The sequence below is a fragment of the Chiloscyllium plagiosum genome, unplaced genomic scaffold, assembly GCF_037043375.1.
Source record: "Chiloscyllium plagiosum isolate Xiang-an unplaced genomic scaffold, Cpla_swu_hap1 HiC_scaffold_1, whole genome shotgun sequence".
NCBI classification, from domain to species: domain Eukaryota; kingdom Metazoa; phylum Chordata; class Chondrichthyes; order Orectolobiformes; family Hemiscylliidae; genus Chiloscyllium; species Chiloscyllium plagiosum.
The window spans coordinates 103314651-103340857 of record NW_028270139.1 but is presented as its reverse complement, the minus strand read 5'-3'; the positions used below and the strand labels follow the sequence as shown (position 1 = coordinate 103340857).

Here is a 26207-nt window from a genome sequence, read left to right as displayed (position 1 = left end):
TGTAACACTCTGTTGTACCTGGGGAAAAAGTTTCTGACTGTCTACTCTATCTATTCCTCTGATCATCTTATAAACCTCTATCAAGTCACCCCTCATCCTTCGCCGTTCCAATGAGAAAAGGCCTAGCACTCTCAACCTATCCTCATACGACCTATTCTCCATTCCAGGCAACATCCTGGTAAATCTTCTCTGCACCCTCTCCAAAGCTTCCACATCTTTCCTAAAGTGAGGCGACCAGAACTGCACACAGTACTCCAAATGTGGCCTTACCAAAGTCCTGTACAGGTAGATATAAGCCTGCAATATTTACTATACCCTGTATGTACGTACAGTATGGATTTATTCTAACTGGATTATTGCACAAAGGGGAATCTGATGCAAACACATAGAACATTACAGCGCAGTACAGGCCCTTCGGCCCTCGATGTTGCGCCGCCCTGTCATACTTATCTGAAGCCCATCCCACATACACTATTCCATGTACGTCCATATACCTGTCCAATGACGACTTAAATGCACTTAAACCTGGCGAATCTACTACTGTTGCAGGAAAAGCATTCCATACCCTTACTACTCTCTGAGTAAAGAAATTACCTCTGACATCTGTCCTATACCTATCTCCCCTCACTTTAAAGTTGTGTCCCCTTGTGTTTGCCATTCCCATACATGGATACTCTCCTTGTCCACCCTATCTAACCCTCTGATTATCTTATATGCCTCTATTAAACGTATCTGCCACTCCTCAGCCTATTGACTCAATTGATCAAGATCTCTTTGTAATCTTAGATGACCTTCTTCATTGCCACTGTACCACCAATTTTAGTGTCATCTGCAAGTTTACTAATCCAAATCATTTATATAAATGACAAACAACAATGGACCAATACCAATCCTTGTGGAACACTACTGGTCATAGTCCTCCAATCCGAAAAATAACCCTCCACAACCACACTTTCTCTTACCATCAAGTCAATTTTGTATTCAATTGGCAAGCTCATCTTGAATTCCATGTGATCTAACTCTACTAATTCGTCTACCACACACAGCCTTGTCAAAGGCTTTACTAAAGTCCATATTGACAACATTTACCACTCTCCCTCCAATGTTTTTGGTTACTTGAAATAAACTCAATCAAATTTGTGTGGCACAATTTTACTTGGGGATAGTCAGCATGATTTTGTGCAATCGATCCTCGCCTCTCCAAATGCATGTAAATCCTATCTTTCAGAATCCTCTCCAACAATTTCAGGCTCACAGATCTTCTCTGATATGCCACAGAGTCTCCATCCATCTTCCTTCCACTGTCCTCTCCGACCTATCACCATCAACCTCATCTAGGTGGGGACCTTCATCTACCTATCAAATTCCTACCTTGCCTCCCAACCCCAACTCCCTCCTTTTTATCTCAGCCCCTTTGCCCCCAACCCCCATTCCTGAAGAGGAGCTTATGCTCAAAACGTCGACTCTACTGCTCCTTGGATGCTGTTTGACTGCCTGCGCTTTTCCAGCACCACGCTTTTCAAATCTGATCTGCAGTGCTCACTTTCTCCTCAGTGAAGACAGATGTACAGTAATCATTTAGCTTCTCTCCCAACTCTCCTTTTAATGGATCCCACATTTGTCTTAATCAAATGTTTCCTTTTCATATACATTCAGAAGCTTTTTTTAATAGGTATTTTTATTGAAAAAATAAAACTTAAGTTTTTTTTACACAATTACAAAAGTAATACAAACAAGTATAAACATCAATATAAAATTAATAAGAAAGATAATAACCAGAAAAAAAAGAAAAACCCAAATAACTACTAATCTTTCTTACAAACAACCAAAACATAAAATAGAATATCATACATTACTAGCAATAAACAAAATAATTAAATAACTAAATACATGCTCAAAATAGATTTACATCAAGTCATACTAAAACCCGTGTTTACACGGGATTCCTCCTCCCGGGGTTCCCCAAACCAGGTAGAACCATTTCCACCACTAGACAAAACCCTGGACGTATGGCCAAAATACCTGTGTCGATATAGTTCAAAAAGGGCTGCCATGTTTTAAAGAATAATTCCGTCTTTTGGTGCACCATATTTGTGAGGAAGTCAATGGGGGTATATTCCATGAGTAGAAAGTGAGGTCTGCAGATGCTGGAGATCAGAGCTGAAAATGTGTTGCTGGAAAAGTGCAGCAGGTCAGGCAGCATCCAGGGAACAGGAGAATCGACGTTTCGGGCATAAGCCCTGTGCCAGTTCGAAAGTCCTGGAGGGCCTTCAGCAACCTAATTCACTAAAATATTTTTCCTTGCACAAAAGGAAAGCATGGAAAATAATTTCCTCCTGTACACATCCAGGGAGGGAAAATCTGAAGAGCCCAAAGGCATGGACACTGGATCCAATCTAATCTCTGTACCCAAGGTCTCTGTAAGGCATTCGCTACTCTATCCCAATACCTGCGGATCTTATGGCAACCGCAAGAAGTGCAAAACTTGCGCCCTCACCTCCCTCCAAGGCCCCAATGGATCCTTCCATATCTGTCGTAAATTCACCTGCACCTCCACACACATCATTTACTGTATCTGCTGCACCTGCTGTGGTCTCCTCCACATTGGGGAGACAGACCGCCTACTTGTGGAACGTTTCAGAGAACACCTCTGGGACACCCGCACAACAAACCCAACCGCCCCGTGGCTGATCACTTTAACTTCCCCTCCCACTCCGCCAAGGACATGCAGGTACTCGGCCTCCTCCATTGCCAGACCCTGGCCACATGACGCCTGGAGGAAGAGCGCCTCATCTTCGCCTAGGAACCCTCCAACCACACGGGATGAATGTAGATTTCTCCAACTTCCTCATTTCCCCTCCCCCCACCTTATCTCAGTCCCAACTCCTGGATTCAGCACCGTCCTCTTGACCTGCAATCTTCTTCCCCACCTCTCCGCCCCCGCCCCCTCTCCGGCCTATCACCCTCACCCTCACTTCCTTCCACCTATCGTATTCCCAGCGCGCCCCCACCCCAACCTTTTATCTCAGCCCACTTGGCACACCAGCCTCATTCCTGAAGAAGGGCTTATGCCCGAAACGTTGATTCTCCTGCTCCTCGGATGCTGCCTGGCCTGCTGCGCTTTTCCAGCACCACACTTTTCAACTCTGGTCTCCAGCATCTGCAGTCCTCACTCTCAGAGTGCCAACTTCTATTTTAAATTTCGGACACATTGGGGATGCTCCTGTCTTGAATTTTTGCAGGTCGTTCAGGTGCCATATGAGCCCTGTGGAGTATCTTTAATTGAATAGCCTGAGTTCTATTACAAATAGAGATCTTTCTGGCATTTTCCCAGATGTTCTCCCACATTTCTAATGAGACTTCCAACCCTAATTCTTGATTCCAGGTTTTCAATAGTCGTTCCATGTCCTTGGATACTTTATTATATAATGAGTGATAAAGAGTACTAACCGAGGTGGGGGGGGCCCTATCGGCCATAGAACTCTCCTTTCCCTATCTGATTTGTAGGGATTAGTTATCAGTGTGGTCTTCTTTTGTATATAGTCTCAAATTTGGAAATACCGAGAAAGATCCCTGATAGGCAATCCAAACTTCTGGTGCAACTGCTCAAAGGACATCATAACCTCCCCCTTGAACAAGTCTCCCAAGCAGGAGATACCTCTGGACTCCCAAGTTTTAAATCTAGCATCCGTCACCCCAGCTAAAATCCCGATGCTCCCACTAAAGGAGTTTAAGGGGAGGTTTTTTGCAGGCATTCAGAAGCTTTTATAGTTTTTTTTGTTGGTTTATTTTTTCATTTTATTGTCCCCTACTTTATCTGTCAACATTATGGTGGAGGGAAGGTTATTGATGAAGCAACTGCAGCTTTAGAATATTACAGAGGACAGCCAAGTTCTGGGACTGAGATCATCAACTTCCAGCAGCTACAGCCATGTACCTTTGTGAAGGATATAACTTGAACAAGCAGAGACTCTGTATCTGTCTGTCTCTCTCTCTCTACTCCCACCTCAACCCTCTGCCTGATGACCAGTTTTGCTCATATTCATTGATGCTGCAATGATACTGCTCTGTATTTTAAAATCCTATTAATCGTCTGGTTTCTCACTATTCCTGGTAGTTTTTTTTACACCTTTTCTTCTAATCATTCACACTCCTTGACTCTCCTTGTTAGCTACGGTTGACTGACTTTTGATACATTGTTTAAATCTTGTTAAACTCTCCAATGTATTTTCCCAGCCCATCTTCAGCTCTAACCCTAACATCTACCTGACAATATGGACATTTATCCAATTATGTCCTGCTCATAAAAGCAGAACAAATCTAATTCAACCACTTACTTTCACATCCGTCTACTATCTACCTATCATCAGCAAAGCGATGGGAGGAATTGTTCAGTGTTATCAATCAGCACTTACTCGGCAATATTGCCTGCTGCTTACTGATGGTCAGTTCAGTTCTGCCAGGCAACTCTGCTTCTGACCTCATTACAGTCTTGGTCCAAACATGAACAAAGGAATAGAACTCTAAAAGTGACATTGACCACCTTTGATATCATTGCAGCATCAATGAATATGAGCAAAACTGGTCATCAGGCAGAGGGTTGAGGTGGGAGTAGAGAGAGAGAGACAGACAGATAGAGAGTCTCTGCTTGTTCAAGTCATATCCTTCACAAAGGAACATGGCTGTAGCTGCTGGAAGTTGATGATCTCAGTCCCAGAACTTGGCTGTCCTCTGTAATATTCTAAAGCTGCAGTTGCTTCATCAATAACCTTCCCTCCACCATAATGTTGACATACAAGCCAGCAATTACCAGCTCCAAAAAGAGGGAATCTAACCACTGCCCCTTTGCAATCAATGAATTTCCTATTATCAACATTTTGAGGTTATCATTGACCAGAAACTGAACTGGAGTAGAGCAGGCTAGGAATTCTGCAGCCAGTGACTCACCAAAGCCTGTCCACCTTGCATAAGACAAAGTCAGGAATGTGATGGAATACTGTTCACTTGCCTGGATGAATGCAGCTCCAAAAGCACTCCAGAAGCTTGACTCCATCCAGAACAAAGCAGCTGCATGATTGGCACCCAGCCAATCAGTGGCAGCGGCAGCAATGTGCACCATCTACAAGATGCACTGAAGCAACTCTAAGGTTTTTTTCAACAGTATCTTCTAAACCTTGACCTCTCAGTAGGACAAGTGCAACAGATGTATGGTACTATCACTACTTGCAAAGCCACACAGCAACGTGATTTAGAAATATTTGCCATTCCTTTAGTATCACTGACTTAAAATTCCCTTTCCTAACAGCAATTGTATACGTACTGACATCAAAGGGACTACAGCAGTTCAAGAAAATAGCACACCAGCACATTCAAGAATACCTTGAAAGAAATTTCAAACTCTCCTCTGTAATGCATTTGATTCCTCCTTATATTGACTTCCAGTACACCCCTGCACCAAAAGTATTTTCTTCTATAGATCTAGAAATTTGTGTCTTTGATTTCAAAATATAAATTGCTGTTCATAAAGTTACAGATGTCCCAGCACTGATTCTTGTAGAATGACACCTCTCAACTTCTGCCGATCTGAACACTGACCTGTACTCCTACTCTCTGCTTCCCTTCTTGAAGCCAGCTAGCAATCTTTTGCCAGACTGCATGTTCTCTGACCTTGTTAATTTGCCAACTGGGGGAACTTTCTGAAAATTCAGAGGAATTACAAGAGTTGTTTACAGTTGTCTACTGTTAGCTTTTCAAAAAAAGGTCAGTAAGATTGGTCAAGTGGCAAGTGACAAAGTCGGAAGAAGTGTCGAGTGCAGGAGCATTAAAGGAAGAAATAAAAATGGGCAAGGTTATGAATCTATGAAATTCTTTGCCACGGACGGCTGTTAAAGCTGGTTCATGAAGTATTCGAGGTTGAGATGTTCAGATTTTTAATCAGTAAGAGAATCAAGGGTTTCAGGGATAAGGCAGGAACATGGAACTGAGAGTAATCAGATCAGCCATTAAGGTGGAGCAGACTCGATGGGCTGAATGGCCTACTTCTGTTCCTACTTCATGTGGTCTTAATTTGAGGGAAATAGCAAGTCGAAGTGTCAGCAAGTGTGAGAGTTGGGAAGAGAAGCAGTGGGAGATATACTAAGAGATTTTAATTTGCTACAGGCTTAACAGAGGATTTCCAGATCTCTTGGCTTTGATATGTCTTTCATATTATAGGACAGGAATGTAACCCACTTTTAATTTGTCTTTTTAGTCATGCTTTGTTTTCCATCAACACCAGAAACATAAGATCCTGAGGGACTGGGGAGGATGTTTCCTTCTATGGGAGAAGCAAAAACTAGTGGTCACCCTTTAAAATGAAAGGGTTACCTATTTAAACCGATAAGGTGAATTCTTTTTGTCTGAGTGTCATGAGTCTTCAGAATTGTCTTTGTGAAAGGTAGTGGAAGCAGAGATATAAAGCATAGAAATAGACTCTTCAGTCCAACACATCCATACTGACCACATCCACTTGCCAGCACCCGACCCATATCCCTCCAAACCCTTCCTATTCATATACCCATCCAGATGCCTTTTAAATGTTGCAATTGTACCAGCCTCCACCTCTTCCTCTGGCAGCTCATTCCACACACACCATCCTCTGTGTGAAAACGTTGCCCCTAAAGGTCTCTTTTATATCTTTCCTCTCTCACCCTAAACCCATGCTCTCTACTTCTGGACCCCCCCCCTCCCCTTCCCTCCCCAGGGGGAATAGTTTGTCTATTTATCCTATCCATGCCATTCATGATTTTATAAGCCTCGATTAGGTCACAATCTGGAACACCCCTCAGCCTCCAATGCTCCAAGGAAAACAGCCCCAGCCTATTCAAGCTCTCCCTATAGCTCGAATCCTCCAACCCTAGCAACATTCTGAACCCTTGAGTTTCGCAACATCCTTCTGATATGAAGGAGACCAGAATTGCATGCAATATTCCAAAAGTGGCCAATCAATGTCCTGTACAGTCGCAACATGACCTCCCAACTCTTATACTCAAACCAATAAAGCAAGCATACCAAACGCCTTCTTCACTATCCTACCTGCGACTCCACTTTCAAGGAACTATGAACCTGCACTCTAAGGTCTCTTTGTTCAGCAACACTCCCTAGGACCTTACCATTAAGTGTATAAGTCCTGCTAAGATTTGCTTTCCCAAAATGCAATACCTCGTGTTTATCTAAATTAAACTCCATCTGCCACTCCTCAGCCCATTGGCTCATCTGATCAAGATCCTGTTGTAATCTGATGGAACCTTCTTCGCTGTCCACTACACCTCCAATTTTGGTGTCATCTGCAAACTTACTAACTACTCCTATATTCACATCAAATCATTTATATAAAATGATGAAAATTAGTGGACCCAGCACTAATCCTTGTGGCACTCCTCTGGCCACAGGCCTCCAGTCTGAAGAACAACCCTCTAGCATCCTCTGTCTTCGAGCCAGTTCTGTATCCAAACGGCCAGTTCCCCCAGTATTCCATGAGATCTAACCTTGCTAACCAGTCTCCCATGGGGAACCTTGTCGAACGCCTTACTGAAGTTCTGTTAGTTACTTCTTCAAAAAAACTCAATCAAGTTTGTGAGACATGATTTCCCATGCACAAAGCCATGTTGACTATCCCTAGTCAGTCCTTGCCTTTCCAAATACATGTACATCCTGCCTCTCAGGATTCCCTCCAAAAACATGCCCACCATTGACGTCAACCTCACCATTGACGTCAACCTCACTGGTCTATAGTTCCCTGGCTTGTCCTTACCACTTGTTTGAAAGTTGTTATCGCAAAGGTAGATAGAATTGTGATAACCTCTCAACTCTGGCTTATTGGGACAACAGAGCAAGAATGTAGATTTCCAATCAGATCAGCCATGATCTTAATAAATGGTAGAATTGGCTCAAGTCATTGACTAGCCTACTCCTGTTCCTTGTTGATATAACCATTAGGCTAATATGTACCAGTTTTAGTTGGCTGAGAAAGGCATATTTGTGTAAACCAAAATGCTTAATAATTTGGCTGCTCACTGCCCAGTTTCGTGAGTGTATTCATTCTTTCTGTTTGTAAATTTGATTGTATAAGTAATGTGCAAGCTAGGTTATTACCTTTTGGTGATATTCACCTATTGATTTGCTTGGCTTTTGTTTATTTCCAAGCATAATGTTAAAAAAAATTAAAGCTATTGTGCTACTGCTTGACAAATTCATAGCAGTTTTAAAGTATAACGTTATATTTTTAGTTAGCAAACAAATTTTAGTTTTTTTAGTTATCCCATATTTATAGCAAAAAGCTAGAATTGTACTTGTTATCGACTGTGTTCCTCCTAATAATAACATTTCACACATCTATAAAAGTTGAATTTCCTCATGGAATAGTGAATCTGACACCAGATTTTGTTTTAACAGGTCAGCTACTCCTATGCATTGGTAGTAGTATAGTTTTGAGCTAAAATCATTACAATTGCCTTTGCTTATAAAGCTTCAGATTGGTGGGTTCAAAAAATGTATACAATATTTACAGATACTTGAAACACTCCTTCCCAATAGCAACTTAATAGAGGCTGCATGAAGTCTGCCCACATTTTGAAGAGCTGACTAATTCATTACTGTGGATCAAAGATGCACTGTTATGCTTGGACTTTATTTAACATGTCTTTTGTACACGTGCACACTATGAATTCCATTATCAGTTCATACCTGGTTCTATCCTTGTTTTTAATATGGGCTGATGAGATATCCTGACACTTTCTAATTCATTCTTGAGATGTCAATATTGTTGGTAAGGCGACCATTTCTTTTCATTTCTATTTGGCCTTGAGCAGGTAATGGATCAGTGGTGCTGGAAGAGCACAGCAATTCAGGCAGCATCCGAGGACAGGCAAAATCGACGTTTCGGGCAAAAGCCCTTCATCAGGAATAAAGGCAGAGAGCCTGAAGCGTGGAGAGATAAGCTAGAGGAGGGTGGGAGTGGGGAGAGAGTAGCATAGAGTACAATAGGTCAGTGGGGAAGGCGATGAAGGTGATAGGTCAGGGAGGAGAGGGTGGAATGGATAGGTGGAAAAGGAGCTGGGCAGGTCGGACAAGTCCGGACAAGTCAGGGGATCGAGTTGCTGGAGGTTTTTACCTCTTGAGCAGGTAATGCTGAGTGCTGTCTTGAAGCCGTGAAGTCCATTAGGTGCAGGTAGACTAAAGGGCTCCTAGGGACTGATTTTCAGAATTTTGAATCGGTGTCAGTGAAGAAACAATCAGTGACATGGCAAGGGAATTGCAGATCATGTTTCTGTATCACCTAGAAGGGTAGCAGATACAGAGGTGTGCGTTTGGAAGCTGCTTTAGGGGTTGGACTCTGGCAGTCCTCAGGTCAGACTTGCAGCAAGGAAATCTGATTACTGTCTACCGCCCTCTCAGCTGATGAATCGGTGCTCCTCCATGTTGAACACTCTCACTTCGTAAAAACACTGAAGATAACAAAGGCTCCGAATGTCCTTCAGGTGGAGGGCTTCAATGCCCAACAAGAGTTGCTGTGTAACATCACTACTGATGATGACTGAAACATCTGCTAAGGACACATCTGCCAGATGGGGTCAGCAGGAGGTGATAAGATAACCTAGAAGAAAAAGAGCCCCTTGACCTTCTTCCATCTACCTGAACATACATCTTTCTGTGACAATATTGGTAAGACTAATCACTGCATAGTCCATAGGGAAATAGAATTCTTCAGACTGAAGAAGCACTCTATAATACTTGCTAGTGTGGTATAAAATTAGGTAGATATGGAGTAGATTTAGAAGCTTGCAACTCAGTGCCAGCTATTACCAGCTATGAAATTGTATTCAACTACAATTATCTCGTGGCCCAGTTCATCCTTCACTCTGCCATCCCCAACAAGTCAGGAGACCAACTTTGCTTCAACGAAGCATAAAGGAAAGCAAGCCTAAAGCTGTATCAGACAGAATTTAAAAAATAGTTGCCAGTTTGCTGAAGCTACAACATGGGACTATGTACACACTAAATAGTAGAAACTGCATACTATGGAAAAAATTGGATCAAAAATAGGAAGTTCTAGAGACTCACTGTCCAGCAGCACCTGTAGAGATAGAATCAGAGCTAACATTTCAAGTCCAGTCTGACAATTAAAATCATTATCTAACTTGTATTTCTTTTGTGGCTCAATGTCATAATTTTTAGATTCATGTGATGTTCCTTGGGATGTTTCATTGTATTAAAAGGTTCTATATGAACATAAGGTGTTGCTAGTGAAAGAGAGCATTTCATATTTTGAAGCGTGTTCCAAGTTTTACCAGACTGTTAAACTACTGGCTTGTAAATAAGATGTTAGTTCTGTACTTCAATTGTCAAGAGTGTGGTGCTGGAAAAGCACAGCAGGTCAGGCAGCATCCAAGGAGCAGGCGAATTGACATTTCAGGCATAAGCCCTTCATCAGGAATTCCTGAAGGCCTTATGCCTGAAACATCGATTCTCTTGCTTCTCGGATGCTGTCTGACCTGCTGTGCTTTTCCAGCACCACACTCATGACTCTGATCTCCAGCATCTGCAGTCCTCACTTTCCCTCTGTACTTCAATTGCAAAACTCAATACTACATTGGCTATTTCCATTCCGGCGGTACACATCAATACTTCCAAACCCTGCAATACAAATTCTAGGATCCTTGCAGCTTCCTCTCTCATCTTCCTTCATATCCTAGGATGTATATTGCTAGACCTTGGTATTTTGCTTTTCTTTAGTTTAATCACTTGTGGTATTATTATAGTTAAAATCTTAACTCATTCTAAACCCATTTCAGGACCACATTCCTGATATATTCCTTTTTTCTTTAAAGACTGCAACATTTTTGCTCATCTGTTAAGGTGGCCTTATGGTATTATTACCAGAGACCCAGGTGGTGTTCTGGTGGCCTAGGTTCAACTCCCATTCTGACAGATAGTGATTTTATTTTGAATCTGGAATTAAGAGTATAATGATAATCAGGAAACCATTTCCGATAATCAGGAAAAGCCCGTCTAGTTCACTAATATCCTTTCGGGAGGGAAACTACTATCCTTACCTGGTCTAGCTTACATGAGACTCTAGACCCATTGTAATGCAGCTGATTCTTAACTGCTGTCTGGGCAACTAGGGATATGCAATAAATGTTTGTTTTGTAGCTTTCTCCATTTAAATATTCAGCTCATCTACCAAGTTTTTGCCCACTTGTTTAACCTGTCTATACATCTTGAAAGACTCGTATATCATGCTCATCAATTGTCTTCAAACCTATTTTTGTGTTTTCTGCAACTTGGCTACAGTACATTCACTTTCCTCAGCCAAGTCATTAATACATATTGTAAATAACTGTGGCCCCAGCACTAATCCATGGGTCATACCCTTAGTTACAGGTTGCCATCCTGAACGATGAGCCCCTTATTCCAACTGTCTTCTATTAGTTAGCCAATCCTCTATTTAATATTATTTCCAACACCATGGACTCCAATCTTAAGTAGCCTAATGTGTGGAACTTCATAAAATGCCTTCAGAAAATCTAAATATTACATCCACCACTTCTCCATTATCTACCCTGTTTGATACCTCCTAAACAAAATTCCAGTAAAATTGTCAGTCATGGTTTCTTCTTCATGAAGCCACGCATATTATGTATTCTGACTGCTCTGCTGCATTTCCCTGTAATAGACATGAAGTGAACTGGCCTTTGGTTACCTGTTTTTTTTTGTCTCTTTCCATTTTTAAATAAAACTGCCAACACTAGCAGTTTTACAAGCCTCTGGAATTTTTCCAGAACTTAAAAGATTCCTGGAAGATTATTACAAGTGCATCCACTCTCTTCCTTTAATATCCTCAGATGCATCCCACTGGGTTTGGTGGTTTTATTGGTTTTCAGCCCCAGTAGGCCAGGCCTGTACTCATTGGAATTTAGAATAAGAGACATTTCTGAAATATTGGTCAGGGACATAGCAGATAGATGTAGAATTCTTTGTCATAGGGCTGTTGAAGCTGGGTCATTAGGTATATTGAAGGCTAAGATGGACAGCTCTTTAATCACTGAGGGAATCATGGGTTTGGGGAAAATGAAGGAAAGTGGAGTTGAGGATTATTAGATTAACCACAATCCCATTGAATGGTAGAGCAGACTCAATGGGCTGAATAGCCTCCTGCTCCTACATCATTATTTCAGAGTTGAAAGTTTGTGTTAGTTACATGTTGGGCTGCTCTTATTTGTGGGATGGTAAATAAAGGAATTCAATGCATTGTGGCTTCAGAATTGATGATGCAGTTTGTATTAAACATTATGATATCTGAATGTTGATAGACTGGCACTTCAGTGCTCAGCTATATAGCATCAACAAACTGGATAAGAGACAATAACTTTCTTTCTCTGTGCTTCGCATATTGATAATTGGTACTGAAATTTACAAGTATTTAAGAACTTGGTGAGCCTAGGAAAGTTTTTTCATTTAGGTAGTTACCAGTACACTTCTAAATAGCCTTTTTCATGGTAATATTGTGACATGGTTCATCAGATTGACTTCATGGATAGAAATTTGACAATACTTATATATAAGATTGTGCTTCACTAACCTGATCGAGGTTTTTGAGGTGACAAAGATAATTGAGGGAAAAGCAGTTGATGTTGTTATCTACATGGACTTCACTAAAGCCTTTGACAAGGTCGGTCATGCAGACTGGTACAAAAGGAAGTCATATGGTGTCAGGGATGAGCTGGCAAGACGTATACAAAGCTGACTCAGTCATGGGAGAAGATTGCTTTTTGGAATGATTGATTACGACTAGTGGTGTTCCATAGGAATCAGTGCTGGGACTTCTGTTTGTGATCTACATAAATCATTTGGAGGAAAATGTGGCTGGTCTAATTAGTAAGTATATGGACGATACAAAGATTGGAGTTGCGGACAGTGAGGAGGATTGTCAGAGGATACAGCAGGATAGATCAGTTGATGGCAATGACAGAAAAATGGCAGATGGAGTTTAATCTGGACAAATGTGTGGTGATGCATTTTGAAAGGTCAGGTACAGGTGGAATTTATACATTGAATGGCAGAACACTTGTATTGATATGCAGAGGGATCTGGGTGTGCAGGTCCACAGATCACTGAAAATGGTAGTGCAGGTAGATAAGGTAGTAAAAAAGGCCTATGGCATGCTTGCCTTTGTTGGAAGGAGCATTGAGTATAAGGATAGGAAAGTTCTATAAACTTGCAGCGTAACTTTAGTTAGGCCACACTTGGAAAATTGTGTACAGTTCTGGTCGCCAAACTACAAGGAGGATGTGAATGCATTGGAGAGAGTGCAGAAAAGATTTACCGAAATGTTGCTTGGTATGGGGGATTTTAACTATGAAGGAAGGTTGGATAGACTGGGTTTGTCTTTACTGGAATGCAGGAGGTTGAGGGACAACCTGATAGAAATTTCTAAGATTGTGAGTGGCATGGATAGAGTGAACAGTATAAGGCATTTTCCAGGATGGAGGGGTCAGGTACTGGGGGAAAAAGTGTGAGAATCGTGGTGGGGGAGGAATTTAAAACAGTTGTGTGAGGCAAATTTTTCAGAGTGGCGAGTGCTGGAAATGTGCTACCAGAAGAGGTGGTAGGAACAGACAATAGCAGTACTCAAGCAGCATTTGGACAAATACATGAATAGAAAGGGAATAGAGGGATAGGGATCTTGTAAATGAAGATTTAATATGGAAGGGCAAAGTGTGTTGGCAAAGGGCCTGTTCCCATGCTGTATTGTTCTTTGTTCTAATTTGACTAGATTATTTTTATGGCCTAAAACTACACATCTCAATTTATTGAAGGCCAACCAGATTGGAAATAGTGTGGTGCATTGTGTGATCTTTTGTACTCTAGTCCACAAGAACTTGGGATAATTTACTTTCCCCTTAAGTTTTCAAACATTGCCATCCTATCTGGGAAAGTACCTAACCTGTCCCCATAGTTCAGGATAATTAAGTGAAATTTATTATCAAATCCAGGATAGCTGCAAAATTTTTCTCCTCCAAACAAAAAAAATGTCGTCTTTGAGTTTAATTTGTTTTCTAACCAATCCAAAGACTTATTTCAATTTAAATAAAATGTCTTCTTGCATTTTGTTTGGAAATAACATCTACAAACGTCCAGTTACCTGTAACTTCAGGTTGGATTATACCATTTTATCAGATGCAATAGTTAGCATACCTTGATCCAACTTGTGTCAAATGATGTAGAAAATAATCTCTACAGGTATGCCTGATTATGAATACAGAGCTTTAAGAAAATTATTTATTAAAGATAATTCTGGTCACAAAGCACCTCCTTTTAAATTTTGTATTATGTGAATCTGATATCTATAAAATCTCCCTGATCCCTAAAGATGCCTTGTTATTTGTTTAGTAATGTAACACAAAACTTCCCTTACTGTTCTATAAAAAACCTGATACAATACATTGATTTTCTCCTCTTCCATTTTATGTACTTGTTTGTATTACATTTGTCAGAAAAAAGTGGATTTTAATATCTTAGTATAATTAAACATTTGTTTACTTTCATAGGCCTTGTGTGGCTGTACAGTTAATATTCCTACAATTGATGGCAGAGTGATTCCCCTACCTTGCAATGATGTTATCAAGCCTGGGACTGTGAAGAGGCTGAGAGGAGAGGGTTTACCGTTTCCTAAGACACCTACTCAACGCGGTGACTATATAGCAGAGTTTCAAATAAAATTTCCTGACAAAATGTCTCAAACAACAAAAGAAATCCTGAAGCAACATCTTCCAATTTCTTAGAACTCAAATCAAAGCAATATTTAATACAGTGCCAGAAGTTTGAAGAGAACAAAAGGATCATCCATTTTCTAATATAATGTAATCCATTTTAAAGAGAATTACTTTAAGTCCGAGCATTTCAGTTCTTTTGTATGCTGAGCCTTGTAATGATAACAATGGTAAGTGTGAAAAAGAACTGTTGAATCTGTTTTAGTGGAATAATAATCTTGATGCATACTGAAATTCACCACTGTCATGGTGGGTATGCAGGTGTAGATGTGGTAAACTTATTTTAAATATGTTTGTATTCGAAAAGATATGGTGCAGTGCTACATCTTTAAAGCTGGGTTTGTCAATATAGAGTAATTATGTAGAAACTGAAGTACCTGCATAATAAACTAGAGGTGGCAGTTTGAGAGATGAGCTTTAAATATTATTCTTCCAGAAAAACACTGAATAATTTTAAACTAGATTAACTCTGGTCAGTAGTTTTGAAGCACAAGTCATCACAGTGCCATAAAATGGTAGGGGCTTGTTGGAACCATGGAATAGCTGTATGGGTTGATAGAAGTCCACTGAATCAAAAGTTTCAAGTTTTGTAAAGCTATAAAAACTTGCAGTAGTATTGATTTATATTTTTTAAAACTTGTTCCACAAGGGGTTAAATTAAGAGGTTCAGTCAGCAATCAGAATTACATTTGGATCTATACAATGAAAATAGTGAAGGCAGAAGCAACCCTTTTATGTAGAGGAACCATTGTTCCTTAAAAGCAAGCTTATTTGAAACAATGTATATTTGGCATACCATTAATAGTGAGAAAATAAAGTGGTTTTTAAATTAATTGGTTATGACAATAAACTGTGTGCACAATTCAAGATTTTAAATACTAAAAACTAGCAGTATCTTGTAAAGTCATCTGTAAGCAACAGAACAGGTAGCTTTGGAGGCTGACAATTTCTAATTTAGAACTGAACCAAGTTTCTTAATGCTGAAATTATTTACATTAAGGCATTTTAATAAAACTGGTATACTCTTGACTTATCCTCTGATCAATTGCAAAAAAATTCCATTTAATATTTCTCACATGTCAAATGTTCAACTTTGTATTTTCTTCTGTGAGTTCCTTTCTATAATGTCATGATTAAATTTTCTACTTTCTGCTAACAGTCACTGCAGTCCTAATAACTGATTAAGTTGGAGTTATTTTTGATCTTTTCTTTTCAATATTTGAATTATATCACATTAAAAAATTCATCCAGTTTTCCCAACATCACCACAAATTTTATGATTAATTTAGATTTCATATTCACTTTCCAATTACTGACCATCTTCATTATTTTATCAGCGTTTTTGTAATTTTATTGTACCATGCTTTTCCTGCGCAGCCTAGCCAAACAATTTATTCTTGTTTGGCTCTCAGTATGCTGAAACACTCCTATTCTAGTTCACATCACTTTTTAAAATAGGGCATTGTGCTTTGTTTGTTTATGCTATTCTGATGGACAAAGTTGGTGCAGTTTCACAATCTTAAACGAAGCTATGTAAGCATGCGAGAGCTAAGGGAGGGGTTTGTTTTGGTGGTCTCTTATGGACCCCTTCCACTGATATTGAAAAATTGCTGTGGGGAAGTGTTTGTGTTTGCACTGTAACTCTAGGGTTGCATGTTTTTGCTGAGTATATCTGCTGCTATGAAACTTTGCATTAAACGGAACAATTATTTTCATTTATAATCTGGTAAATTTCTCTTTAGGGGATTACACAAACATTTTCTAGTTTCATCAAAATACAAAATTATTAAGCAACATTTCTGTTTACTATCCCCCTGTCCTCCTTTATCCCCATTTGGTTAAACCACATTTATTTACTAAAGGGAAAATGCAAACTGCATTGACTAGAAGTTTTGCAATGCTTCATCCTTTTTTTTCCTGCATTTTATATGTCTAATCAATTGTTTAAATGTAAAACATGGCAATGCAAGTCTCTTAAGTATTCATTTAAAAAAAATACTTGTAAAGAACGTGAGAGCATTGCTAATGCTGGATAAATTTTCTGAATCTGCCTTTCTCACTTTATTTTGTGGATGAGAAGTAGAGCTGACACTAGTTTTGGTTACAAAATTCCATTGTATTGTACAAGTAGGAAAATAATGGAAGCAGTACAGGTACTGCTAAGAAAAAATGTGAAATTCTCTACCTGCATATTACTTTTTAATTCTAAAAAGACTTTCAAAAGAAGAAAAATCCACAAGGATACTTTTTCAAACCTATAAATTGTTGACTGTTTCAATACTTCCATCTGTATCTTAATTCTTAAAGAATAAACTGCATTTTGACTGAACATTTTTCAAAAACTTAAGTTGTATTTATCAACAGTACAGTAGCTTAATTTGGACATTTCATTTTATTGAACAACAAAACGTTAGTTTATATATATAAATTATTTTGTAATTGTGATTAAATAGACAACCCTCAAGATTTGAAAAAGAAAAATTACAGATTTCAAATAAGATCACTCACTCAGATTTCCAAGAGATTGTTATTCAAATATGCAAAGAGCAAGAAGCAAGAGACAGGTTAAAGCGAAATGAATTTCTGGAGCAATGATGGAGTGGCAATAGTCTGATGGTATTATTGTTAGACTATTAATCTGGAAACTCGGCTGATGCCCTTAGGACACACGTTTAAATCCCACATCAGCACATAGTGGAATTTAGATTCTTTATTACAGATATTTATTTAATTTGATGATGACCATGAAACCATTGCCAGAAATAGCCATGTATTCTCTAATGTCCTTCAGCAAAGGAAATCTGCAGTCTTCACTTGATATGGCCTACATGTGACTCAAAAACCCTATATTGGAAAACTCATTAGCATTAGTAGCCTGGATGAGCAGTTTACACAATGTTTTGAGAGAATTTATTAGAGCAGTACATTCTGAAACCAACCAGAGAACACGTTGTATTAGATTGTGTGATTAGGATAACTAATAACCTCAAATAAAGACACTTCAAAGTAGCAGTGATCACAGTATAGTGAATTTTATATACTAGTTGAAAGGGAGAAGATTAGATCTAAAATTAGTAGGTTAAACAATTAGACTAGAAGATAGATCCAGACAGATGCTGTGGTCGACATTTTAAGAAGTTACTTCAGAAGTACATTCCTACTCTGAAGAAAAATTTCTAAAGGTAGGACCCATCATCCTTGGTTAGCTAAAATAGCGAGTGAAAACATCAAACTGGAGGAAAAAGCATATAACTGCACAATGGAGGAGTGGCAGGTCAGAGTTTAAAGAATGTCAGACAGTGACTAAAAGGCTAACCAAGAGGATGAAATTGGAATAGAAACAAAAAAAAAGGATAGCAAGAGATTTTACAAGTTTATAGAAAAAGACTATGTAAAATGACTGTCTTGGCCTCTAGAGAATGAGAATGGGGGATTGATGGTACGTAAGGAAATGGTGGATGAAATGAACAAATATTTTGCTTCCATCTTCATTAAAGAGGATACTTAAAACATTCCAGTGAGCTTGATGTCGGTTTTGGGAAGATGTTGAATCGGTCATTAATGAGATTATAGCCACACACTTAGAAACATTCGAGGCAATTGGGGAGAATCTGCGAGGTTTAATGAAAGAGACATCTGTAATGATTATGACGAGGTCAGCCAGATAGACATTATAGAATGAGTTCTTTGGGGCTGTTAGCCAAGACTTAGATAAGAACAGAGTGTCAGACATCCTGTTCATTCTGAGAGCTGGATCAGTGTCAAGGACTCTCCTTGTAAATAAGGTGACTTGGTGACAGGCTACCAACAGTTGTGGAGTTATTTCACTAGCGACAAGAGAAAAGCATGATCCTGAAGAAATTTGCTCACAACAATCATCTTTGAGTTAGGGTCAGCATTTCCAGCATCATGCTCATTTGGGAAACTTGACTTTGAGCCCAGTCTTCGACAGCAGGATCAAATGTGGAAAGAGTGCATTTTTCTTTCCAGGTAACTAACATTGGGGGCAGATGAAAAGCAAGTAGTAATTCTCATGATAGCTTGTGGACCCACAGTATTTTCAGTTATTAACCTTCCCTGAGGCACCAGATACTAAAACGTTTCAGGAGTTGATGGATTTAGTTAAGGAATATTACAAATCCAAGCTGCCTCTTATTTTTGAGACAACTAGCCACCAAAAGAAGTGACCAGCTATCACTAGTATCTTTACACACAGACCAAGAAGTAGACAACCTCAGCAATTCGACTGAGTTTGGGAACCACCAACACAAAAATTGCTGGAAAAGCTCAGCTGGTCTGGCAACATCTGTGGAGAGAAATCAGAGTTAATGTTTTGGGTTCCGTGACCCTTCCTCAGAATTAATTGAGGAAGAGTCATTCGATCCAAAACATTTAACTCTGATTTCACTCCATAGATGCTGCCAGACCTGCTGAGCTTTTATAGCAATTTCTGTTTTGTTTCTGATTTACAACAGCTGCAGTTTCGTTTGGTTCTTACTTGCGAAACACCGCTTGAGTGAAAGCAATTATATAGCCTCACTCAGGATATATCCTGGATAGAGAAACTAGAGGTTAGCCCACAGCAAAAATCCAAAACAAAGCCAAGCAGTTAAAGTTTTCTTCAGGATATGGGCCAACAAGGCATTGTAATTGCTGCTGGTATGCAGACTAGAGCAAGAGAATTCAGAAGGCGGTATCCTGTTAACAAACCACTCTAGGTGTAAATGAAGACACTGATCCCTGAAAGCCAGCTCTGAGAGTGAAGATATCTGACACTCCTGCTCTTGTCAGCCAGAGTTCCCTCATTGGGGCTGTTAATCTGGTCCCATCAGGGAACTCATTCTATGACATTGACCTGGCTCACCTCATTACAATCACAACATATATAATCAAATTATTAGACTACTTTGAAAATATAGCAAGTGGAGTCCCACAAAAGTATGAGTCTCAATCTTTTACAATTTACATTAATGACTTAGTTTCCCACTACGTTTGTCATCATCTATGTTGTTAAGAAATTGTCCTTTGCTCTGTGCACTCTGTCCATCTGTTCCGCTCTCTCCTTTTCTCCCCCCGGTGTCAACAGCATACATTTTCCAGCTTTCAGTTCTGAAGAAGTCATATCCAACTCAACATATTAACTGTCCACAGACTTGTTAGGTATCTCCATTTACTTTTTATTTCAGGTTTCTAGTGTATGCTGTATTATGCTTTCATAAAATTAAAGATGTTATCTTCAGTTATATAAGATTACAGGTGAGATCACGTTTCAAATACTTTGTGCAGTTTTAGTCTCCTTATTTTAAAAAAGCATAAAAATTCAGTGAAGGCTATTCAGAGAAGTTTGCTCGATTGATATCTGGAATGAGCAAGTTTTTCTTATGAAAATGGGTTGGACAGGTTGTGCTTGTTTCCATTTAGAATTTAGAAGCATGAGGAGTGACTTGACTGAAATGTGTAGGAATAATCTCAACAAGATACTCAACAAAAGTGTTTTTTCTTCTTGTGAGTGAGTCTAAAACTAGGAGGCTGCAGTTTTAAAATTAGTGGTTGCCCTTAAAGGACTGAATTGGGGAAATTCTTTTGAGTAGCAAGAGTTTGGAACTCTACCTTGGAAGGTGGTGGAAGCAGGGCTATGGAATACTTTTAAGGCAGAGGTAGATTCTTGTTATGCAAGGGAATTAAAGTTTATTGGGGGTAAATGGGAATGTTGAATTCAAAACACAGATCAACCATGATCATGTCGAATGTAGAGCAGACTCAAAGGGTCATGTGTTTAATTGGGTGTGCTGGAGGGTATTAGTACTAGCTAGCCTTTGGAACTAAACATTCTTTTGAAAAAAAAAGGAGGTACTGTACCTGGTTGCTCAGGGGTTAGCACTGCTGCCTCACAGCACCAGGGACTTGGGTTTGATTCTAGCCTTGGGCTGGAACGTCTGTGAGGAGTTTGCACATTCTCCCCTTGTCTGCATGGGTTTCTTCCGGGTGGTCCGGTTTCCTTCCACAGTCCAAAGATGTGCAAGTCAGGTGAATTGGCCATGCTAAATTGCCCATAGTGTTAGGTGCATTAGTCAGAGAGAAATTAGTCTGGTTGGGTTACTCTTCGGAGGGTCAGTGTGGACTTGTTGAGCCGAAGGTCTTGTTTCCACACTGTAGGGAATCTAATAAAACAAAACTACTCATCAGGTCAGGTAGCATCTATGGAAAATAAAACAGTTCCTTTTCATATCTAAAAATTAATTTGGCCATTTAAATGGAGGCACCACCTTCCTCTGTCATTATTATAGCAAGGGAAGATCCAACTATGCCAAGTGGATAAGCTAGCACCTTTGGTTTCCCATTTTGACCTCTGTGCAATGCCAGGGTGTCTCAAACCCAACTTTCCACCCATCTCATCTATGTCCTGCCAGCCCACAGCCAGCAAAAACTATCTTTCCCCTTACCTTGGTGTTTGGCTCCATGAGCCTCTCTTTAGTCCCAGCTGTGGTCATTGTACTTGTCTGACACTGCTGGGGCTGTTCAGCTTCTACCTAGTCAAATGGAGGCAGATCTGATGGCAAACCTCCTGTCTAAATGGGCAGAAATCCCAGCTAAAGCTAACTAAATTATTGTGGAACACCCATCCTTCCCATGGGCAGGCTCTGCATTGTCTTTTCAGATGAGATGGAGAGATGGCGGGATCCATTGCAAGCTAGAAGAGTATAAAGGCAGTAGGAGTATACTTGAGAGAAAAATCAGGAGGGCAAAAAGAGGACAGGTGTGAGATAGCTTTGGCAAATAGAATTAAGGAGAATTAAAAGTGGATAAATCCCCAGGACCTGATCAGGTGTATCCTAGAACTCAGTGGGAAGGTAGGGAAGAGATTGCTGGACCTCTTGCTGAGATATTTGTATCATCGATATTCATAGGTGAGGTGCCAGAAGACTGGAGGTTGGCTAACATGGTGCCACCGATTAAAGGTGGTAAGGACAAGTCAGGGAACTATAGACCAGTGAGCCAGAATCCTGAGGGACAGGATGTACATGTATTTGGAAAGGCAAGGACTGATTAGGAATAGTCAACATGGCTTTGTGCTTGGGAAATCATCGAGGAGAAAGTGAGGTCTGCAGACGCTGGAGATCAAAGCTGAAACTTTATTGCTGGAACAGCACAGCAGGTCAGGCAGCATCTAGGGAACAGAAGATTCGACGTTTCGGGCACATGCCTGAAGAAGGGCATGTGCCCGAAACGTCGAATCTTCTGTTCCCTAGATGCTGCCTGACCTGCTGTGCTGTTCCAGCAATAAAGTTTCAGCTTGGGAAATCATGTCTCACAAACTTGATAGAGATTTTTGAAGAAGTAACAGAGGATTGTTGAGGGCAGAGCGGTAGATGTGATCTATATGGACTTCAGTAAGGCATTCGACAAGGTTCCCCATGGGAGACTGGTTAGCAAGGTGAGATCTTACGGAATACAAGGAGAACGAGCCATTTAGATACAGAACTGGCTCAAAGGTAGAAGACAGAGGGTGGTGGTGGAGGGTTATTTTTCAGACTGGAGGCCTGTTACCAGTGGAGTGCCACAAGGATCGGTGCTGGGTCCTCTACTTTTCGTCATTTATATAAATGATTTGGATGTGAGCATAAGAGGTATAGTTAGTAAGTTTGCAGATGACACCAAAATTGGAGGTGTAGCAGACAGTGAAGAAGGTTACCTCAGATTACAACAGGATCTTGATCAGATGGGCCAATGGGCTGAGAAGTGGGAGATGGAGTTTAATTCAGATAATGCAAGGTGCTGCATTTTGGGAAAGCAAATCTTAGCAGGACTTATACACTTAATGGTAAGGTCCTAGGGAGTGTTGCTGAACAAAGAGACCTTGTAGTACAGGTGCATCGCTCCTTGTGAGTGGAGTTGCAGTTAGATAGGATGATGAAAAGTCTTTTGGTATGCTTTCCTTTATTGGTCTGAGTATCGAGTACAGGAGTTGGGAGGTCATGTTGCGGCTGTGCAGGACATTGGTTAGGCCACTGTTGGAATAGTGTGCGCAATTCTGGTCTCCTTCCTCTTGAAACGGTTCAGAAAAGATTTACAAGGATGTTGCCAGGGTTGGAGAATTTGAGCTATAGCAAGATGCTGAACAGGCTGGGGCTGTTTTCCCTGGAGCGTCGGAGGCTGAGGGGTGTCCTGTTAGAGGTTTACAAAATTATGAGGGGCATGGATAGGATAAATAGACAAAGTCTTTTTCCTGGGGTCGGGGAGTCCAGAAGGAAAGGGCACAGGTTTAGGGTGAGGGGGAAAGATATAAGAGAGACCTAAAGGGCAACTTTTTCTACTCAGAGGGTCGTACATGTATGGAATGAGCTGCCAGAGGAAGTGGTGGAGCCACTTTAAGTTTTAACACTTAAAAGACATCTGGATGGGTAAATGAATAGGAAGGGTTTGGAGAGATATGGACCAGGTGCTGACAGATGGGACTAAATTGGATTGGGATATCTGGTCGGCATGTATGGGTTGGACCGAAGGGTCTGTTTCTGTGCTGTACATCTCTATGACTCTAACAGTGATCTGATCTAAACCATTTCTTTTGATTCATGTCACCAGTTGATCTCTCATTGTGATGATATTTGCTGATGTACTATTGCTGTTGATATCTGTCCCTTTTTGCTTTGCTCGTCATTATACTGCTCTGTTGCTTTGATCTATTTTAATCAAATCATCGTAAATCACCAGTGTTACTAATTTAAAAGAACAGTTAACAAGTATGACCTACCAAGGCGGTGTGGCAATAATAAATATGGGGTAGAGAAAAAGAGGACAGGGATTAAATTAAAATGGAATTGAAGGGAGAAATAATGCACTCCAGCCTCTGCAGTGCCCCCCTCCTTCTGAAGACTTTGAGAATAATGCCTTGTCTTTTATTCTTTAAATTTCAACATTTCCTCTATCTGAACTCCCTCTGCTCTTTTAGATTAAACCCTCTCTACATTCCTAGTGACAATTCATCAGGACCATTTATCCCAGCCCAATTTAAGTGGTGCCCATCTTGTCAAAATCTATCCCTCTTTCAATTGGATCAAAATCTCAACTTCCCACACAATTCTTTGAACATTGTGTTTAATTCTCCAATTTTCGTGACCCAAGTCAATTAGCCCATAGCTTGGAGAACAATCCAGTTTTGGACCCTAACCTTCAAAGCTTTTCAACAGAACACTATTGGTTGTATCTGCATCAGTGTTTTCTATCTGAACTACAGGGAGTAGGGAATGATTGAAAAGTTATGATCAATTTACTGGAAGGAGGCTCAAGTGGAGTGACAGCGCAAACATGGGGTTTTTTTGGTAGGAACAGTGTTTCTTGCCATTTAACCAATGTAACCTTCTGGACAAACATATGAACAAGGAACAAGAATAGGCCATTTGGCTCTTTCACCCTGCTATGTCATTCAATAAAAACATAGCTGATCTGATTTTAACATTGACTCTATATCCCCAATTATCTTGCATCACTCTTAAATCAAGAATCTACCAACTTTTGCCTTAAAAGATTTAAAGATTCTGCATTCAATGCCTTCTCAGTGAAGAAATTACAAAGATACTCAGCATTCCAGGAGAAAGATATTCCTCCATATGTCTTTAATGGACCACCCTTAGTTTTAAATTATGGTGCCTAGTACTTGATTCTCCCACAAGAGGAAAGATCCTTTCCACATCCACCAGGTCAGGTCCCCTCAGGGTCTCATATGTTGCAATTGAGACCCGTCTGACTCTTCTAAACTCCAGAGAATACAGGCTGAGCCTCTCCAACCTTTCCCCATAAGATAATCCATTCATTCCTGGTATTAGTCAAGGAAACCCATCTCCCTGTTTCCAACATATTAATATTCTTCTGTAGGTACGATAGGCAGATGCAGTAATAAGAAGGCCCAGTATTTGCTCTCTTAACTATTTTCCGCATGCACTTCCTGTTAGGGTGTCCGATGATTTGCTCACCTGCTAAAAGCCTCTTTTTCTTTTTATCCAGTCTGGAGTGTTCTTCGATATCCAGGGTTTTCTATGCTTGTTGTTCCTGTTTCACCTTAAAGGGAACATGTTGGATTATACTTGCTAATTCCAGTTTGAACAACCCCTCATTTTTCTGTAGATTTACTGTCTTGCCTGAAGATTTACTTAGATTCTCAATATACAGTTGCCAATCTTGCACTTCCCTTAACCACACATCTGTAGTAGCACAAGCACCAATCGACATATTTAGTTTAATGCTAAGAGTATTATAGATTAGGGCCATCCAGCTTTGCCCTCCTCCCTTGTGAATCCACATGACAACTTTCTCTGCCTTGATTCCTTTACTAAACTATGCTCTGTCTTTATTGTACTAATACGGTATCCCTCCCCCCTGCTGAACTTGTTTAAATTCCTCCCAACATGGAACCTGTCTGTTCTATTAACCAATTAATCCCTATCACTATTGCTCCTACTTCCTTCTTCCTCCCTGTGCAGTCAGGACGCTTGTGGTGTCAGAAGCTTGGGTTTCTCAGCACTCCCTTGAGCAGCCAGTTCCCTAGTCAGCTTCCAAAATAGAAAACCGATTTGGAAGGAGGATTCCAGGAGACTCCTGGCCTACCTGCCTGATTCTCTGACTATCCAGTGGTCACCCATTACAATCTTTCCTTCAGTTCCTTGAACTGTAGTATGACCACCTCTCTAAATGTGCTGTCCACAAAACTCAACCTCACAGATGTGCCACATTTCTCCGGCTGCTACTCCAGTTCTGAAACATGGAGCTCAAATTTCTGCAGTTGGGAGCACTTACTGCATATATATACATACATACACATACATACACACACACACACAGTCATCAAGGATTCTGATAGGGCCATGACATCCCACATGTGACAGGTCACAAATTGCACTCAACTGATCCCAATCATAATTTATTTAGTCATGCTATTTTTTCTAATGACTTAATCTTCAGGATACTCCCTTTTTCATTAACTGTAATCTCTAATTCACTGACATTTACTTCTATCTAGTGATTCTCAGTTAATCCCTTAATTTTCCAGCTCTTGGCACTTGGTCTTCTCCTGCCCATACTGCTCTGTGAAAATATTTAAGAAAACAAAACAGCAGATACAAAGAAACATCAGCCACTCCCAGTTACTGAACTTCCTCACCACTCTGCAAGTTGCTTTCTTAAGTCTGTCCTGACAAAGTTCCTGCAAAAGCTTGTGAATTTTCAATTAAACCTGTTGGACTATAACCTGTTGTCATGTGACTTCTGGTTTTTTGCTGGTTGTACAGAGCCTTTTTTTAAATGCTCCACCTCAGCTTTTGCAGGAACTGGTTTTAACCAGATTAGATATTAACCCCAGTTATCCATCCAAGCTACAGCAGTACTATGAGGCTGTTTTTT

General features: G+C 40.2%; 1 protein-coding gene and 1 long non-coding RNA gene across 5 annotated transcripts in view; one reads left to right on the top strand and one right to left on the bottom strand.

Annotated features, from left to right (window-relative positions):
• The window catches only part of dnajb5 (DnaJ heat shock protein family (Hsp40) member B5), a 76826-nt gene extending 59684 nt beyond the window's left edge, over window positions 1-17142 (top strand). The window contains exon 4 of the mRNA XM_043687782.2: window positions 14592-17142. Coding sequence (XP_043543717.1) covers window positions 14592-14825 — 234 coding nt within the window. The 3' untranslated portion in view covers window positions 14826-17142. The remainder of the gene's footprint in view (window positions 1-14591) is intronic.
• Window positions 1-26207, bottom strand: part of LOC148152178 (uncharacterized) — a 112771-nt gene that overhangs the window by 73572 nt on the left and 12992 nt on the right. For 3 of the 4 annotated variants that reach the window (XR_015757810.1, XR_015757813.1, XR_015757807.1), the window contains exons 1-2: window positions 24785-25088; window positions 20673-20974 (exon numbers count right to left, since the gene is read on the bottom strand). This is a non-coding gene — a long non-coding RNA (uncharacterized LOC148152178). Of the gene's footprint in view, window positions 1-20672; window positions 20975-24784; window positions 25089-26207 lie in introns of those variants that run through there. The other variant, XR_015757811.1, reaches the window with a different exon arrangement.